The 18,712-nt window shown below is 41.3% G+C and overlaps 1 protein-coding gene across 3 annotated transcripts in view; it reads right to left on the bottom strand.

Annotated features, from left to right (window-relative positions):
* The window catches only part of SNAPC3 (small nuclear RNA activating complex polypeptide 3), a 52,556-nt gene that overhangs the window by 17,912 nt on the left and 15,932 nt on the right, over nucleotides 1–18,712 (bottom strand). For all 3 annotated transcript variants that reach the window (XR_008506713.2, XR_008506712.2, XM_054509225.2), the window contains exons 3-5: nucleotides 17,943–18,027; nucleotides 10,467–10,571; nucleotides 8,241–8,390 (exon numbers count right to left, since the gene is read on the bottom strand). Coding sequence is in view for 1 of the 3 variants with exons in the window: in XM_054509225.2 (XP_054365200.1) it covers nucleotides 8,241–8,390; nucleotides 10,467–10,571; nucleotides 17,943–18,027 (340 nt within the window). In the remaining 2 variants the exon portion in view is untranslated. The remainder of the gene's footprint in view (nucleotides 1–8,240; nucleotides 8,391–10,466; nucleotides 10,572–17,942; nucleotides 18,028–18,712) is intronic.

The following is an 18,712-nucleotide window of genomic DNA, read 5'->3' as shown; positions in this document are numbered from 1 at the left end:
AAAAAAAGATTATTTATTTGAGAAACAGAGATAGCAAGAGAGAGCATGAGCAGGGAGAGGGAGAAGCAGAAGTCCCTCCTGAGCAGGGAGCCCGATGTGGGGCTTGATCCCAGGGCCCTGGGATCATGACCTGAGGTGAAGGCAGACACCTAACCAAGTGAGCTACCCAGGTACCCCTCAGTGTACTTTTTTTTTTTTAAGATTATTTATTTGAGAGAGAGCACAAGCGGGAGGGGCAGAAGGAGAGAGACTCTCCAACAGGCTCCACACTGAGCGTGGAGACCAATGCTGGGCTCGATCCCACGGCCCTGAGATCACTATCTGAAACCAAGATTAGGATACTCAACCAACTGCGCCATCCAGGTGCCCTCAGTGTACTTTTATAAAAATTCTCCCTTCAAATTTTCAATAATTCTTAGGCAGAATTTGAGTATCTATTCTTACTCAAGCAGTCCTTTTTTTTTTTTTAAGATTTTATTTATTTGAGAGAGAGAGCATGAGCAGGGTGAAGGGCAGAGGGAGAAGCAGGCTCCCCGCTGAGCAGGGAGCCTGATGTGGGACTCAATCCCAGGACTTCGGGATCATGACCTCAGCCGAAGACAGACACTTAACGACTGAGCCACCAAGGCGTCCCCTTACTCAAGCAGTCTTGCCCCAGAGGACCAGAGTAGTCACACAACTGGTCTGAACCATCGTCAGGTTTCTTAACTTTCAGGCTACCAGACTTTCCAGAGGCGTGTCTCTTGATCCTCACTGCATAACAGAATCCTAGAAACACCAAAAGACCAATGTCTCACCTCAGAGCCACTGAATGAGAATCTCTCAGGATGTGGCCCAGGCACTAATGTTTCCCCAAGCTCCCCAGGAGATTCAAATGGGCAAGCAGTGCTGAGAAGCACTCTGTTAGACTTGCTCTTCACAATACCCTCACAATCAGAGCCCTGGGGGAGAGTCAGAAGACCTGTGTTCTTTTCCTTAATCTATATATAAGTATTCCTCAGACTTTGGATTCCTCACGGGTGTATCTGTCACACTATCTTACAGGACTGTAAAACCCCAAAGCACTGTATGAACTATGAAACATCTGTAAGTTTCAGGTATTAAAAAAATCTTACTCTAAAATAACCAAATGTATCTCCTTCGAAGCTTCTATTTTTCTTTCTTCATTCCCTCATTTACTTATTATCGGGCAATGGCATCAGACACCCTTATGAGACTAGCTGTGCTGTTTCTCGTTGGGCCGTCCCTCAATTTCCCTGACCCTGTTTCTTCATGTAACATAGGAATAAAGCCATTACCTCCTTCCCAGGTACCTGTAGAGACAAAAGGATAACATGTACCAGAATGCCATATCTAGCTGCTATTAACACAAAAACTGCCACTAAATATACTTCTGGACACTCAAAGAGGTAAGCTAGGATCTAAAATAAAGGTTCTGAAAGGATACTACCTTATTTTGGAAATAAAAACAAAATTCTTCTACAGGGCACCTGGGTGGCTCAGTCGTTAAGCGTCTGCCTTCGGCTCGGGTCAGTATCCCAGGGTCCTGGGATCGAGTCCCACATCTGGCTCCCTGCTCGGCGGGAAGCCTGCTTCTCCCTCTCCCACTCCCCCTGCTTGTGTTTCTGCTCTCGCTATCTGTCTCTGTGTCAAATAAATAAATAAAATCTTTTAAAAAAAAAATGCTTCTACAGAACTTGAGGTGATTTAGGCAACTTAATGCTTTTGGTTGGCATAATTATTTAGAAGGGGTACTGTTTTGCATCTAAATCCGAAGTCATCCATTAGTAACTTTTCCTTGTGTCAGTATACAAATAGAACAGAAGATGTGAGCAATCTCAAAACCAGGTAATTTTGATTTTCAGTGGCAACCAGAGATCCTCACTACTAGTTTCCCTATTTTGTCAGCTATTTTAGCTGACCAACTCTGGGGAGGGGAGGATTGTCAACCAAAATGGAAAACCTAGTGTAAGAAGTTACTTCTGTTATGTACCTAATGTAGCCCCAGAGTCTACTGGTACTATTTCCACTTTATAAACAAAGTAACTATCGAGAACTAACAGGATCATGTGAACAAAGTCATTTATATATAATTTTAGGCATCAGTAGTTTGTTCTCTTGTTAACATTCAAATCAGCTATATTAGAATTTCAGAAATAGGGCGCCTGGGTGGCTCAGTTGGTTGAGCGTCTGCCTTTGGCTTGGGTCGTGATCCCAGGGTCCCGGGATGGAGTCCCGCATTGGGCTCCCTGCTCAGCGGGGGAGTCTGCTTCTCCCTCTCCCTCCACCCCTCCCCACAGCTTCTGCCCTTTCTCTCTCTCTCTCTCTTAAATAAATAAATAAAATCTTAAAAAAAAATTTTTCAGAAGTATTCCTAGGATCTGCTGTGAGAAAATGGTAATGGGAGAGATGCTGAAGAAGCTCTTTGTCTTACACCAGGGCTTTATTATAATAAGTAACAGCAATATGTGCCAAGTATTTTTTTAAGTTCCTCTAAGCAAGACCCTTAAGAGATTATTGACAAAAAAGAAAAAAAAAAACGAATCTGAGTAATGTTAAAAGTAGACCACATATTAAAATGTGAGGGGTCATTAAAAAAACAAAACAAAACAAAAAAACAACACTTGAGTAGAAAATACTGGCCTGATCTTATACATATATTTAAAAAAAAAAAATGCACTCCGGGCGCCTGGGTGGCTCAGTTGGTTAAGCGACTGCCTTCGGCTCAGGTCATGATCCTGGAGTCCCTGGATCGAGTCCCGCATCGGGCTCCCTGCTCGGCAGGGAGTCTGCTTCTCCCTCTGACCCTCTCCCCTCTCATGTGCTCTCTTCCTCATTCTCTCTCTCAAATAAATAAATAAATAAAATCTTTAAAAAAAAAATGCACTCCACTCTTTAACAACAATAGTCCATAAAACAAATGTTAGCAAAACATATTACATTTTAGATATAAGCTTTTAAAATAGATTGAAATAGGGGCGCCTGGGTGGCTCAGTTGTTAAGCGTCTGCCTTCGGCTCAGGTCATGATCCCAGCGTCCTGGGATTGAGCCCCGCATCGGGCTCCCTGCTCCGCAGGAAGCCTGCTTCTCCCTCTCCCACTCCCCCTACTTGTGTTCCCTCTCTCGCTGTGTCTCTCTCTGTCAAATAAATAAAATCTTTAAAATAGATTGAAATATACTGGCTCAATGCTCCCAGTCTTCTCACATACTAAAATCATCTAAGTTAATATTAAAAAGTCTTGCTTATTGGTTGAAATAAAGATTCTCCCTTCCTCAGCTACAAGAACCATAACTCACTGATTTTTTTCCCAGGATTACCAGTGGAATACATGCCAAGTATCTGTCCAAAAAAGCATTATTAACTTACAGACCAATTCTCAATTTTGTTAAGTTTGACAATGGCATGAGGTGAACAGATAAAATAATTTGGCAAGGGGCACCTGGGTGGCTCAGTTGGTTAAGCGTCTGCCTTCGGCTCAGGTCATGATCTCAGGGTCCTGGGATCAAGCCCCACATCGGGCTCCCTGCTCAGCGGGAAGCCTGCTTCTCCTCCTCCCATTCTGCCTGCTTGTGTTCCCTCTCTCGCTGTCAAATAAATAAATAAAATCTTAAAAAAATAATAATAATAATTTGGCAAAATGCTGAGAATTGGTGAAGGTGGGTAATGGGTACATAAGGACTCATACTATTTCTTGTGTGTATGGTCAGAATTTTCCAAGGGACCAGACTCATCAAGAAAGACGAGGACTCAGATAAACAGGGAAAAAAAAATTCCAAAGCAAAAATTAAAAAGAAAACCAAACCATAAAATACAAATGCCCATCAGTGAAATAAAAATCTTTCCATTAGGTCAGACAAATGTTAGCAGAGATTCCAGAGGCCATGTGTTTAGAAGCTGCTGCGACTCTCAGCACAGCTGAGTTTTCACTCGCTGCCTATTCGGCAAGGAAACAAAGGCAGGGAAAGACCCTCACGCCCAGCATCATGCCAACACGGCAAACAAGAATGTGGGGCTTGGAAGGCAAGTTGACAACGATCTGAATGCAGCCTCCACTCTGCTTACCAAACATGGGCAACGCATGACAGCGCTCTAACCCAACTTCTTCGTATCTTTAAACGGCGATAATTCTGTCCAAAGAGTACTTCTGTCTAGCACATGGTAAGTGCTCAATATCCAAGGATATTATTTTTTTTAAGATTCTATTTATTTGTCAGAGAGAGATAGCACAAGCAGGGGGAGCAGCAGGCAGAGAGAGAAGCAGGCCCCCCACCAAGCAGGGAGCCCAATGCTGGGCTCGATCCCAGGACCCTGCGATCATGACCTGAGCCGAAGGCAGACGCTTAATTAACCAACTAAGCCACCCAGGTGCCCCCAGAGGATACTATTTTTTTTAATTTTTTTTTTGCTTTTTTTTTTTTTTTAAAGATTTTATTTATTTATTTGAGAGAGAGAATGAGAGAGAGAGAGAGAGAGAGAGCACATGAGACGGGGGTGGGTCAGAGGGAGAAGCAGACTCCCCGCTGAGCAGGGAGCCCGACGCGGGACTCGATCCCGGGACTCCAGGATCATGACCTGAGCCGATGGCAGTCGCTCAACCAACTGAGCCACCCAGGCGCCCGAGGATACTATTTTAATAAAGAGACGGAAGAGGCAGAAACAATACAACTGCACGTGTGTTAAGTATTTAAAATAGGACAATGGGTCATCCAACCCCCGGCTTAGAAAGCTGCTGAACGCATCAGCACTGATGTACAAACACAACGAACTAGCCACGCCCGGTTAAAAATCCTCTCCAGGGTTCCTGGCACTAAGACTCATTCCCAGATCTGACTCCAACTGCCTTGAGCCGTGAAAACATGATTGCCATCAGAGTGAATTCAGATTTTGCTTATTAAAGTGAATTTATAAAAACTTTGTAATTACACTTTTTTTTTTTTGGTAGGGTAGAGCAATGGCAGAAGACTCCTGCTTCTCCTTTAAAAGAAGATAAATTTTTATTTCCTGGTCTGCACACAGCCTTGAAATTCCATTTGTTTCTCTTTAATCTAATGTTTATTTCCAAGAGCAGCAAGATGCCAAACCTGAAGAAACCAATTATCTTAAAACCATTTTTGGTATAACTAGAAAACTAAGTGAAATCTATGTGAGTCATAGGATGCTGGTCTCCTTGCCAATCACCAAAAGGACTAGAACACTGCCCGCCCTGTGGGGCAGAGAGACATTATCAAATAGCACCACCCGATTATTATAGGCACTATAATAGCCAGACGCAATGGTGCCAGGGTGGCAAAGAGAGGACTGTCAGGAAAAATTTTATGTAATAAGTGAGTTTAAAGCTGGGTTTGGAAATATGAATATGAACCAGATGGATGGAGGGAGGGAAAGGGCTTCCTACCATGTTCAGACATTCGGAGGCATGAAAAAGTGTTATGCTTGAGCAACGTAAATTATCTGTGGCTGAAGCATAAGGTGCAGAAGTAGGGGGTGGATAGTATGGAAAGTTAACTTGGGAATCATCGTTACAAAAGGCCTTATATGTCAGCCTACAGAGCTCCACTTAGATTTTTAAACTGGAGAAGGACAGGATCAACTTCTTTTTATTTTTGAAGACTATTTTTTAATTTTTTTTTAAAGATTTATTTTTTATTTTTCTTAGAGACACAGAAAGCAAGAGCGGGGCAAAGCCTAAATGTATTTTCAAAGTAGAGCCGAAGCTCTTGCTGATACCTTCAATGTGGGAGGAAAAGGAGACAAGGAGGACTCCCAGGTTTTTAGCCCAAGTAACCAGATGCAGAACAGGCATTTACTGAGATAGGAACACTGGGGAGGGCATAAAATGAGGTGGAGACGTAGAGTCTGCTTTTGAACGGAGTAAGTTTGAGATGGCTATTAGACATCCAATAAAAACTGTCGGGGCGCCTGGGTGGCTCAGTTGGTTAAGCGTCTGCCTTCAGCTCAGGTTATGATCCCAGGGCTCTGGGATCGAGCCCCACATCGGGCTCCCTACTTGGTGGGGGGCTTGCTTCTCCCTCTCCCCCTCACCCTGCTTGTGCTCTCTCTCTCTGTCAAATAAATAAACAAATCCTTTAAAAAAAGTAAAATAAAAAAATAAAAACTGTCAAGGATGGGGCACCTGGCTGGCTCAGTTGGAAGAGCATCAGAACTCTTGATCTCAGGGCTGTAAGTTACAGCCCCACGTTGGGTTAGACATTACTTAAATAAATAAAACTTAAATAAAAAAACTGTCAAAACGGTGAGGACATGGGATCCCATGGGCAGGCAGCCTGGCCTCAGGTGGCAACAGCTTTAGTCCAGCCACTGTCCCGCGTGGGAGGGCAGGGTACATGGGCAGATGGCTATATGGAGGTGAGAGGTGATGGAAAGTTCTCTTCTGGTAACTTTATCTCTTCCATGAAACAAACAGCAAGGGTTTTCCACTGATGGTAAGCCATGAGATGTAGGCAGTTTCAGAATGAATCACACAGTTCCCCTGAAAAGGGGCAGAGTGAATCGACTATAGAAATTCGAATAAAATGCCAGGCAGCACTGAGGCTAAACGAAAATGTCCAGGAGGCAGTCAAAACAATGATGCGGAAATCAGGAGAGAACGCGGCGAGAGAGAGACACTAACAAAGATTCGAGTACACTTAAAACCATGAAAACGGAGGAAAGACCGGGAGGATTCATAAGAACCGCCAAAATGAAGTCTACGGTTTTTTAATTTATTTTATTTATTTGAGAGGAAGAGAGACAGAGAGAGAGGGAACACAAGCAGGGGGAGTGGGAGAGGGAAAGCAGGCTTCCCGCGGAGCAGGGAGCCCGATGTGGGGCTCGATCCCAGGACTCCAGGATCATGACCCGAGTCGAAGGCAGACGCTTAACCAACTGAGCCACCCAGGCGCCCTGAAGCCTATATGCTAGCAATAGTTATGTGGCCGGTGGCACAGGAACCAGCAAAATAGTGACTGCGGTGGTTCTCACCCAAACCCTCTCCATTCTAGTTGACCCGAATATCCTTTCCTGACCTATAGGAGAGGCCGCCCTTTTTAAGTGGGCCAGTAAACCTGAGGTCTTCTACCAGAGGTGTACCAAGTAACAGAATTAGCTCAAGTTTGCCCTACCATGAAATACAGAGGGATCAAAACCCTACTACTTTACTGGGCAAGCAATCCCTTCGGAAAACTTTGTGGGCGGCCAGTCTACCACTTTGCCCCTTTCTATCTTTATCCAATGGGTATGTAAACTTCTCTGTCCTTCTGAGAGCAACTCCATGGGAAACAGCAGCAAGGACCAACATCAGATGCTCTCTGTGTCCCTGCTTGGTACTGCGCCTTGAACTGACAGGACCTTCTATGGGCAGTGAGGCTCTCAGGTGGACGCCCACCCTTTGCTGGGGGCAGTTAGGACAGATGTAAACTCAGAGTTTGAAAGAGGAGACAGTGAACAGCAAATTCAAATGCTAGTGAGGTCAAGTTGTATGAACATGGAGAAGAGATTAGACAATTAGGTGGTAACTATGACCTTAAAAGGAAGAGTATATACTAATAGAATGGTTGAGAACTGAAGGGGAGATAGAAAATCGAAACTGAGCACAGCCTCATCTTTGAAAATGTCTTTTTTTTTTTTTAAGATTTTATTTATTTATTTATTTATTTATTTATTTATTTATTTTTAAGATTTTATTTATTTTTTTGACAGAGAGAGACATAGCGAGAGCAGGAACACAAGCAGGGGGAGTGGGAGAGGGAGAAGCAGGCTTCCCGCAGAGCAGGGAGCCCGATGTGGGACTCAATCCCAGGACGCTGGGATCATGAGCTGAGCCAAAGGCAGACGCCTAATGACTGAGTCACCCAGGCGCCCTTATTTATTTATTTGAGAGAGAGAGAGAGAGAACGCATAGAGGGAGAAGGAGAAGCAGACTCCCCGCTGACCAAAGAGCCCAATGCGGGGCTGGATCCCAGAACCCTGGGATCATGAGCTGAGCCAAAGGCAGACGCTTAACGACTGAGCCACCCAGGCGCCCCTGAAAATGTCTTGATGATAAAAAGAAGGGAAGAGATAAACTTGATGGAATGGCATAAAAGAAGAAAGGATTTACTGCAACATTTATGAGTCTGCTAGAGTAGAGTAGTCTGCTAGAGTAATCACTACTTATTTAGCTTATTATTATTGTTATTACTATTATTATTTCTTCTTGTTTTATGAGGGGTAAGAAAAAAAAGAAAACACAACACCTTACTTTGCTTATGTGCTCAGGAGCTTGATCAGGAGTGTTGCTGAATTCCCCACCAATCTGGAGGTCACTGACACAGCAAATTGAATCTCTCAGTTCCGTGAGCTTCTGACTGCCCAACACCAGCATCGTCTGGTATGGTTTGTGTTCTTTGTGCTAAAATTCAAATGGTAAATAAGTGTCCACTTAGAGACGAAGCAATTAAACTGTACATCCTGTCCTGACCAGATTTAGATGAAGTTACTGGTTTTCTGAATTTAAAGTTATCCCCATAACTTAGTGTTCTGTGTTTTCTTAGATTCTGTATTTGTCCATCTGGCATCCATTAATAACAGGGCCAAATTAATGGCCAAAACTGTTTACATCTCCCCCGTGATCCAGAGCCTGGTCTCTGAAGTCACTTCCTTGTTCTCATTCTCACACACCAAGTCAGTATTTGCTCGTCCTAAATCAATGTAAGGTCAGGTAGTGGACAACTAGGGACAGTCCCTAGGCCCCCAACCCGCTGGAATTACTCAACCTAGCCAAGCCCGAACCATTCGCCCTGCCCATGGAAACCTCAATAAAGGCTGTGGCCTTTGGCTTCTCCTCACTCCTTCTGGTTCCCAACTGTCACTGGTGCTTTCCTCTGTGGCCCTGTGGCTGTGGTCGACTTGCTCCTCTCAGGAAATGTAAGTAATTAACATCTCTCAATGGCACTGGCCCCTAGTATAGTCACTCGGCCACCTCCATAACTTAGAATCCCACAGGCAACTGAGACGCTTGGTGTTATGATCTGAATGTCTTTGTCCACCCCAAATTCAGATACTGCAATCCTACCGCCCAAGTGATAGTGTTCGGAGGTTGGGTCTCTGGGAGGGGGGTGATGAGGTGGTGCAGGCTGAGCCTCATGAACGGGGTCAGTGCTCTTATAAAAGATCCCACAGAAAGCCTAGCTCCTTCGGACACCTGAGAGGCCTGTGACCTGGAAGAGGGCCTCACCTGCCTGTGCTAGCCCCAAGCTTGGACTCCCAACATCCAGAACTGGGACAAACTGCTGGTTATAAGCCACTCGATCAGCGGTATTTTGTTACAGCGGCCACAAAGGACTAAGACACTTGGCAACAGAACTTTCTTAGTTTAAGCTAAAGTTTATGGGGTGCCTGGGTGGCTCAGTCATTAGGTGCCTGCCTTCGGCTCGGGTTGTGATCCCAGGGTCCTGGGATCGAGCCCCACATCAGGCTCCCTGCTTGGCGGGGAGCCTGCTTCTCACTCTGCCTGCCGCTCCCCCTGCTTGTCCTCTTTCTCTCTTTCTCTGTCAAATAAATAAAATCTTTAAAAAAACAAAATAAGCTAAAGTTTATAATCAAGATGCTACTAAAATGAAAGTACCAATAACCTTTGGAATATAACTTCATCTAGCAGCACTGTGTTTTATTTATTATTATTATTTTAAGTAGGCTCCACGTCCAACCCAGGGCTTGAACTCATAACCCTGAGATCAAGACCTGAGATCAAGAATTGGATGATCTACACTGACTGAGCCACCCAGACGCCCCAGCAGCAGTGTGTTTTAAAATTTCCTCCAAACAACCTATACACTACTCTCATGTTATAGACCCAGAGGTTCCGTTTTATTGGTTTGGTTTGACTGGTAATTTCAGATCTTAATCAAACAAGGTAATTAGTACTAACTATATCCCAGCTGCTTCATTATTGACTATTCACAAGTGCAATTCATGTATAGTAATATTTCAATTAAACCTTATCAAAGTTTGTGACATCTATTTGGGGAATCAAGAATACACACACTAGGGGCTACGGTAGAATTCTTTTTATCAGAGACCTCTAAGAAATTTCTGAATACTCTGTTAACTTTCTGCATTTTCATCAAAGAAGAGCTGTTTTTAGTTAGTTTTGACAGCTTCCCAAGTATTCTGAATCGGTGAACAAAGGGTACCCTACTCCTTTACCAGTCACCTATTCTGTAAAAAACAAACAAACAAACAAACAACACCTAAGAAACAAACCCAAGAATTCACATAATTACAATCACTGTGGATTTACATATACTTTCAGTTGCTTCCAGTGCAGCAATTACAAATAAATTCCAGTATTATAACTGTTACATAAAACAGTGTATGTTTGCATTTATTTTGAACCAAATTTTGAATTTGAGTAATTCAAATTATTAAACCCTTTGGCAAAAGTCACCCATATTATCTGTGAAATTCAAAAGGTTTTACTACTGACCTTATGAAATATAATAGGGTATAAGATATTCACAGATAGGATAAGCTCCCCTTCTTCAATCATGTCTGCTGGATTTTCAGGCTTTTTTCCTATGGCATGTGACTCCTGAAGGAGAAAAACAAGTAAGAGACCTTAAAATCACAGTGTGACTCAGCAAAGAGGGAGTGTGGAACAACAGCTGTAAGCAAGGCTAGAGTCAGGCAGCCCTGGCTTTGACTCCTAATTTTACTTTAAGAAAATTGCTAAAACCTCTCTTAAGCTTTAGTTTCATCTTCTGTAAAAAAAAAAACAAAAACAAAACAGAAAATACTCATTTTACAGAACTATTGCTGGGAATGTGTACATACTGTATCTAATATGGTTGGCACTAAATGCTTAGCAACTGATGATAAAACAGGAATATCAACTAATGCTGGTATAACACTGGCATTTACAGCTGCTCATAACACTTGTACATACCTCCTCTCACACTATTACAAGAGCTATTTGACAGATGCACAGAGGTTCAGATTTACCTAAGGTAAATCAGCAAGTCTGGATGCAGATCAGTTTGGCTCTAAAACCAACACAGTCTTGCTTTTTACAACATTCTCACATCTGTAATACCTCACACTTCTATTATGTGAGCACAATGACTACAAAATAAAAGCCCCCAGAGCAGACTAGTTAAGAAGTACAGGTGTAAAAGTAAGAGGAAGTGACAATACGCAAAATGGCATAGTCGGCAGCTCTAGGGATCAGTCCCTCCACCAAAGCAACCAGTAAGATGGAAAGAGAGATCGGAACCAACTGTTTTGGAATTCTGGAACCTGGTCAGTCAGTTACATCGACTAGGAAAGTGTTTGATGAAAGGATAATCTTTCATTAGTAAGCACAGAGTGCAAACCAACTGCCACCCCCCATTCCTCAGCCCCACTGCAGATGTGGGAATAGGGGCCTATGTTCCTGAATAGATGGCTGATGCCATGACAAGCAAGGGCGACCTTGTTCTCCCAAAACTGGGGGTTTTGTTGCTCTGGTAATGTCCTGATGACCCGCTGCAGACACCTGCCTGGGTTTTGGTCTCCTGGTAGCAGTGGCTTCCCACAGCAGCAGCTACTGGGAAATTTAGAAACAGGGCCTTTTCTTTTTTTTAAATTTGTGGAGGCAGACATTTAAGGAAATCTTGAACTCTTGGCTGTCCACAGAGATAATAAAACAGAAATATCCATAACCATACACAATAAGGAGTACACGCAGCTCCAACAATCAACAAGTAAAAAAATTTACTCAGAATGTCCAGTACAGATTCGTTGTTCTCCATAAAAACATAAAGCACACAAAGAAACAAGAAAATATGTCACATTCACAAGAAAAAAAAAAAATCTGACAAAAGCCACCCTCGAGGAAGCCCAGATACAGAAGTTACTTGTCAAAGCTGTTAAATCAACTGTTTTAAATGCATTCAGTGAGCTGGGAGTAGGACAACATATTTGAAGTCATGAAAGAAAAAAACACCATTAACCAAGAATTCTATGCCTGGCAAAACTATCCTTCAGGAATGAAAAAGAAATTAAGGCATTTTCAGATAAAAAAAGAGGGGGGAGAGTTCATTACCGGTAGGCTTTGTACAAGAAACGCTAAAGAGAGTTCTTCAGGATGAAGTGAGAAGACACTAGACAGTAACTTGAATCCATAAGAAGAAATAAAGAACACCGGTAATGGTAACTACATAGGCAAATATAAAAGCCAAAGCTATTATACTTTTAGTTTATAACTTTTTTTCTCAAAAGCAAATGCATAAAACAGTATTTATAAATTTATGTTAACAGACACACAAAGAGATGATGAGACAATAACAACATCAAGGGAGAGGGACAGAGATGTATAAAAGCAGAGTATCTGTCCTTGAAGGCACTACTGAAACAAAGTTGGTATTATTAAGATTAGGTTGTTATAGTTTTAAGATGGTAATTGTAATCCACAAGGTAACCACTACAAAAACAAGTAAAACACATACATATGGAAAGAAGGAAAACAAAATACACCCTAAAAATTCAACTAAATACCAAAAAGGACAATAACAGAGGAACCAAGGAACAAAAGATAGGTATGGCATACAGATGCCTAAATGGCAGAAATAAAGTAATTACTTTAATACAGGTGGGCTAGACTTTCCCATTAAAAAGGCAAAGATTGGCAGAATGGATTAAAAATATTTCATCATCTATACACTCTCTGTAAGAGACTCACTTTAGACGTGAAGACACAAAGAGGTTGGAAGTAAAAAAATGGAAAAAGGTATTCCACACAAATAGTAACCAAATGAAAGCTATATTATTGTCAGATAAAACGGACTTTAAGTAAAAAAAGGTTACAGGAGACAAAGGAGGGCATTGTATATTGATAAAATATGCAATCCAAAAAGATACAATAATTATATACATACGTAGCTAACAACAGAATGCCAAAATATATGAAGCAAAACTGACAGAACTGAAGGGAGAAATACATTGTTCTATGATAATAGGTGGAAACTTCAATACCCCACTTCCAATAATGAGTAGAATAACCACACAGAAAATTAATAAGGAAATAACACTACAAACCAATGAGATCTCACTGACAGATACAGAACACTCCATCCAACAATACATTCTTCTCAAGTGCACATGAACAATTCTCTGAGATAGACCACCAAGTCTTTTTTTTTTAATAAAGATTTTTTTTTTAATTTATTTATTTGAGAGAGAGCATGAGAGGGGTGAGGGTCAGAGGGAGAAGCAGACTCCCTGCTGAGCAGGGAGCCCGATGCGGGACTCGATCCTGGGACTCCAGGATCATGACCTGAGCCGAAGGCAGTCGCTTAACCAACTGAGCCACCCAGGCGCCCTAGACCACCAAGTCTTAATGAATTTGAAAGTACTAAATCAATTAAAGTATATTTTCTGTTTATAATTGAATAAAACTAGAAATCGTAATAGGAACAAAACTAAAAATTCAGTGGATATTAAATAACACACTCTTAAATGACCAATGGGTCAAAAAAGAAATCACAAGGGAAATTAGAAAATACCTTGAGACAAATGAAAACGAAAACAGAACATAGAAACTTCTAGGACGCAGCAAAAGCAGTACAAAGAGGGAAACTTAACAGCTGTAGACATCTGCATTAAAAAAAGAACAATTCAAGTAAATAACCTTACTGTATACACTAAGGAACTGGAAAAAGAAGAGCAAACTAAACCCAAAACTAGCAGAAGGACGGTAACAATCAAAACGAATCCAAGGGGCGCCTGAGTGGCTCAGTCGTTAAGCATCTGCCTTCTGCTCAGGTCTGATCCCAGGGTCATGGGATCAAGTCCCACATGGGGCTCCCTGCTTGGCGGGAAGCCTGCTTCTCCCTCTCCCACTCCCCCCTGCTTGTGTTCCCTCTCTCGCTGTGTCTCTGTCACATAAATACATACATACATACATACATACATACCGACCAACCGACCCAGGACTAGTGTAGTTCACTGGTGAACTACACTAAAGAATTATATCAATCCTCCCCCAACATCTTCCAAGAAGTTTGAAGAGAGAATACTTTTTTTTTTTTTTAAAGTATGCTCTATGCCCAAAGTGAAGTCAAGAGTCACATGCTCTACCAACTGAGCCAGCCGGGCATCCTGAGGGAATACGTTTTTTAAGATTTTATTTATTTGGGGTGCGGGGGGGAAGCAGACTCCCTGCTGACCAGGGAGCCCGATGTAGGGCTCGATCCCAGGACCCCGGGATCATGACCTGACTGGAAGGCATTGCCCAACCATGCAGATGCCCCCAGAGGGAATACTACTTCTTAACTCATTCTATGAGATCAACATACTCTGATAGCAAAGCCAGACAAAGACACCACAAGAAAACTACAGGCCAGTATCATTTATGAATATAAATGCAAAACTCCCTAACAAAATACTAGCAAACCGGGTCACGTGGGTGGCTCAGTCGGTTAAGCATCTGCCTTCAGCTCAGGTCATGATCTCAAGAGTCCTGGGATCAAGCCCCACATTGGGGCTCCCTGCTCAGGGGAGAACCTGCTTCTCCCTCTCCCTCTGCTCCTCCCCCCATGCTCTCACTCTCTCTTGCTCGATCTCAAATAAATAAATAATCTTTAAAACCAAAATACTAGCAAACCAAATTCAGCAGCATATAAAAAGGATGATATACCACAGCCAAGCGGGGTTTATCCTCAGGATGCAAGAGTAGTTCAACACACGCAAATCAATCAATGTAATACACCACACTAACAGAGGATGGAAAAAACCCACACCATTATTTCACTGAAATGCAGAAAAGATATGAGGAAATCCAATGCCTTTTCACAACAAAGGCACTGAATAAACTCGGAACAGAAGGGCACTTCTTCAACATGATGAAGGACATATATAAAAAATCCACAGCTAAAATCATACTCAGTGGTGAAAAACAATAAGGATGTGTACTGTTGCCACTTCTGCTCAACACAGTACTAGAAATTCTAGCCAGAATAATGAGATTAAAAAAGGAAGAAAGGAAAAAGAATGAATGAGCAACCAAATTAGAAAGAGATAAAGTTACTTGTTTGCAGATGACAGGCATGATCTTCTATGTATAAAATCCTAAAGAATCCACACAAAAAACCTATTAGAGCTAATAAATTTACCAAAGTTGCAGCCTACAAAATCAACACACAAAAACTGGTTATATTTCTATATAGCAGCAGTGTACAACTTAAAAAGGATATCAAGAAAATAATTCCATTTAAAGTATCATCAAAAGGAATAAAATACTTAGGAATAAATCTAACAGAAATGAAAAGACATGGGATGCCTGCCTGGCTCAGTCGGTAGAGCATGTGACTCTTGATCTCAGGGTTGTGAGTTCAAGCCCCATGTTGGGTGTAGAAATTACTTTAAGAGAATAAAAAAATCTTAAAAAAAAGAGAAAGAAATCAAAGGCTTTTACACTTAAAAACTACAAAATGTTACTGAACAAAATTAATGACAACTTAAATAAATTTAAAGACAAGGCTTGTTCATGGATTAGAAGATGTTCAAATGACAACACTACCCCAAATCATATACAGAGTCAATTCAATCCCTATCAAAATCACTATGGGTTTTTTTTTTTTTTGACCCAGAAATAAAACCACCCTCCTAAAATCCCAAGGGAATTCCGAGGAACCATAAACAGCCAAAACAATCCTGAAAAAGATTAAAATTGGAAGACTCACATTTCCCAATTTCAAAAACGACCACAAAGCTATAATAATCAAAACAGGATTAGGCTGAAGGTAAGACAGACATACAGACTCATGGAATAGAATGGAGAACTCAGAAATAAATCTTGTATGGTCAACTGACTTTTAACGAAGGTGTCAAGACCATTCAACACACCATTCTTCAACAAATGGTGCTGGGAAAACTGGATATCCACATACAAATGAATGAAGTTATACCTTTTCCTTATATATAAAAATTAACTCAAAATGGATCAAAGACTTGAACTAAGAGCTAAAACTATAAACTCTTAGACGAAAACATGGGGGAAAGCTTCATTACTACAATGGATTTGAAGATAGTTTAAGTACAACACCAAAAGCACAGATATCAACAACAAAAAGATAAAGTGAACTTAATCAAATTTTAAAACTTTTGTACATCAGAGGACACTATCAAGGGAGTGAAAAGATGACCTGTAGATGGGAGAAAACATTTTAAAATCACACATATGGTAAGGGTCTAGTATCCAGAATATACAAAGAACTCTTACAACTCAACAAAGGGACAACCCAATTAAAAAACTAGTAAAGGACTTGAATAGACATTTCTCCAAAGATGACATTCAAATGGCCAAAAGGCACATGAAAAGATGCTCAACATCACTTACCATCTGGAAAATGCAAATTGAAATCATAATGCGATACCATTTTATGCCCACTAGGATGGCTATTCTCAAACAATAACAAATGTTGGAAGAGGATGTGGAGAAACTGGAACCTTTGTGCATTGCTAATGGGACTGTCAAATGACCCAGCTGCTGTGGAAAAGTCTGATGGTTCCTCAAGATGTTAAACCTAGATTAGCATATGCCTGAGCAATTACACTCCCAGGTATATACTGAAAAGAACTGAAAATGGACTCAAACAGATACCTGTATACTGGTGTTCATAGCAGCATTATTTATAATAGCCAAAAAATGGAAATAAGCCAAATGGCCATCAGAAGATGAACAGATAAACAAAATGTGGTATATCCATACAAGGAAATATTATTCAGTCACAGATAAAATCTTTAAAACATTATACTAAGTAAAATAAGCTGAACACAAAAGAACAAATATTGCATGATTCCACTTACATGAGGTATCTAGAACAGGCAAATTCATAGAGACAGAAAGTAGAATAAAGGTTACCAGGGGCTGAGGGAAAGGAAAATGGGGAGTTATTTACTCAGTACAGAATTTCTGTTTGAGATGATGAAAAAGTTCTGGAAATACTGATGGGTACATAACACAGTCAATGTACTTAATGCCACTTAAACTGGCCACTTAAACTGAACATTTAACAATGGTTAAAATAGTAAATTTTATGTTATGTGAATTTTACCACAATAAAAAATAAGTGGGAGAGAAAACAGATGCCTTTATGTACTACCAAGTGACCAACACAGCATCTGACACACAGTAGGTCTTCAAGAATATGTACTGAATGAACCCATCATGTCTAACACTTAATTCCTCATTATTTATCAACTTAAATTTTTCTGAGGGTTTACATAAGAGATGGTGGATTAAGAATGTGATTAAACTACAATCAGGAGCAGAAAAAAAGTACCAGCAATAGGGAGATGAAAAGGCATGAATTTAGCCTAATATAGAGAGCAAAACCAAACTAAAAGCAGAAATAAAGGGGTGCTTGGGTGGCTCAGTCAGTTAAGCTCGAGTCATGATCCCAGGGTCCTGGGATTGAGCCCCGCATCAGGTTCCCTGCTCAGGAAGGAGTTTACTTCTCCCTCTCCCTCTGCTGCTCCCCCTGCTTGTGCTCTTTCTCTGTCAAACAAACAAACAAACAAATGCAAGAATAAAGGCAGAGATCTGAAAGAATCAAATGTGCCATCACTTGAATTTTTTCTTCAAGATTTTTATTTATTTATTTGAGACAGAGGCAGACATAGTGAGAGAGAGCACAGGAGCGAGGAGAGAAGTAGGCTCCCAAGTGAGCAGGGAGCCCGATGGCGGATCAGGACCTGAGCCGAAGGCAGACGTTTAACCGACTGAGCCACCCAGGTGCCCCCCGATCACCTGAGTTCTGTGGGTCTTTTTCTCCTACCAGTTCCCAGTCCCAATGAGGTTTCTCTAAGTTTGTTTTCAGCTAAGCATATCCAATATAAAGCCACCCTACAGTCATCACTAACACCCAATGACAGAGTGTTTCACTGTTTCATGGGGAAAAAAAAAGAAAGATGAGACTCTTACCATCTCATAAGCAAATGTTTCTTGTCTGCAAACCCGATCTATTGTTATGGTTTCTTCCCGCTGTTCCAGAAGTTTCTTTCTAACCCTGTTAGAAGAACAAGAAAAATCAAACTTCAACACCTTTACTGGGTCTTCCAAGATATCTTTAATACTTAACTTTTATTTGAACTAATTTTTTTTTTTTTTTTTTTTTGAGAGAGAGGCAGGGGCAGAGGGAGAAGAAGAGAGAATCCCAAGCAGGCTCCATGCCCAGCAATCTCTGAGATCATGACTTGAACTGACATCAAGTCGGACACTTAACTGACTGAGCCACCCAGGCACCCCTTGAACGAATTTTGAACTAATTTTAGACTTATAGCTAAAAGAAGCTGTAAAAATAGTAGAGTCCCCTTATATCTCTCACCCGGTTTTCCCTATATTAACACCTTACATGACCATAATTATCAAGATCAGAAAATTAACATTAATATAGTATTAGTAACTCTAAGTCTTTTTTGAATTTTACAAGTTTTTAAATGTAATGCCTTTTCTTCTGCCCCAGGATCCTCTGTAGGACACTACACTGCATTCCCTCCATTTGTCTGCAGTATGGCAGTTTTCCTCGTCTTTCATCACTTTGACACTTCTGAAGAGCTCTACTTTGTTATTTTGTAGAACGTCCTTGAATTTGCACTGACTGCTGGTTGCTTAAGACTGGAGTAATGCTGCGCATTTTTGGCATGAATACCACAAGAATGATGTCCCCACGGTGTCATACCAAGAGGTTCATG

Source organism: Mirounga angustirostris, unplaced genomic scaffold (assembly GCF_029215605.1).
Source record: "Mirounga angustirostris isolate CCGP_5_RB_7025 unplaced genomic scaffold, mMirAng1.0.hap1 SCAF_15, whole genome shotgun sequence".
Lineage (NCBI taxonomy): Eukaryota > Metazoa > Chordata > Mammalia > Carnivora > Phocidae > Mirounga > Mirounga angustirostris.
This window is presented reverse-complemented; position numbering and strand designations above follow the sequence as displayed.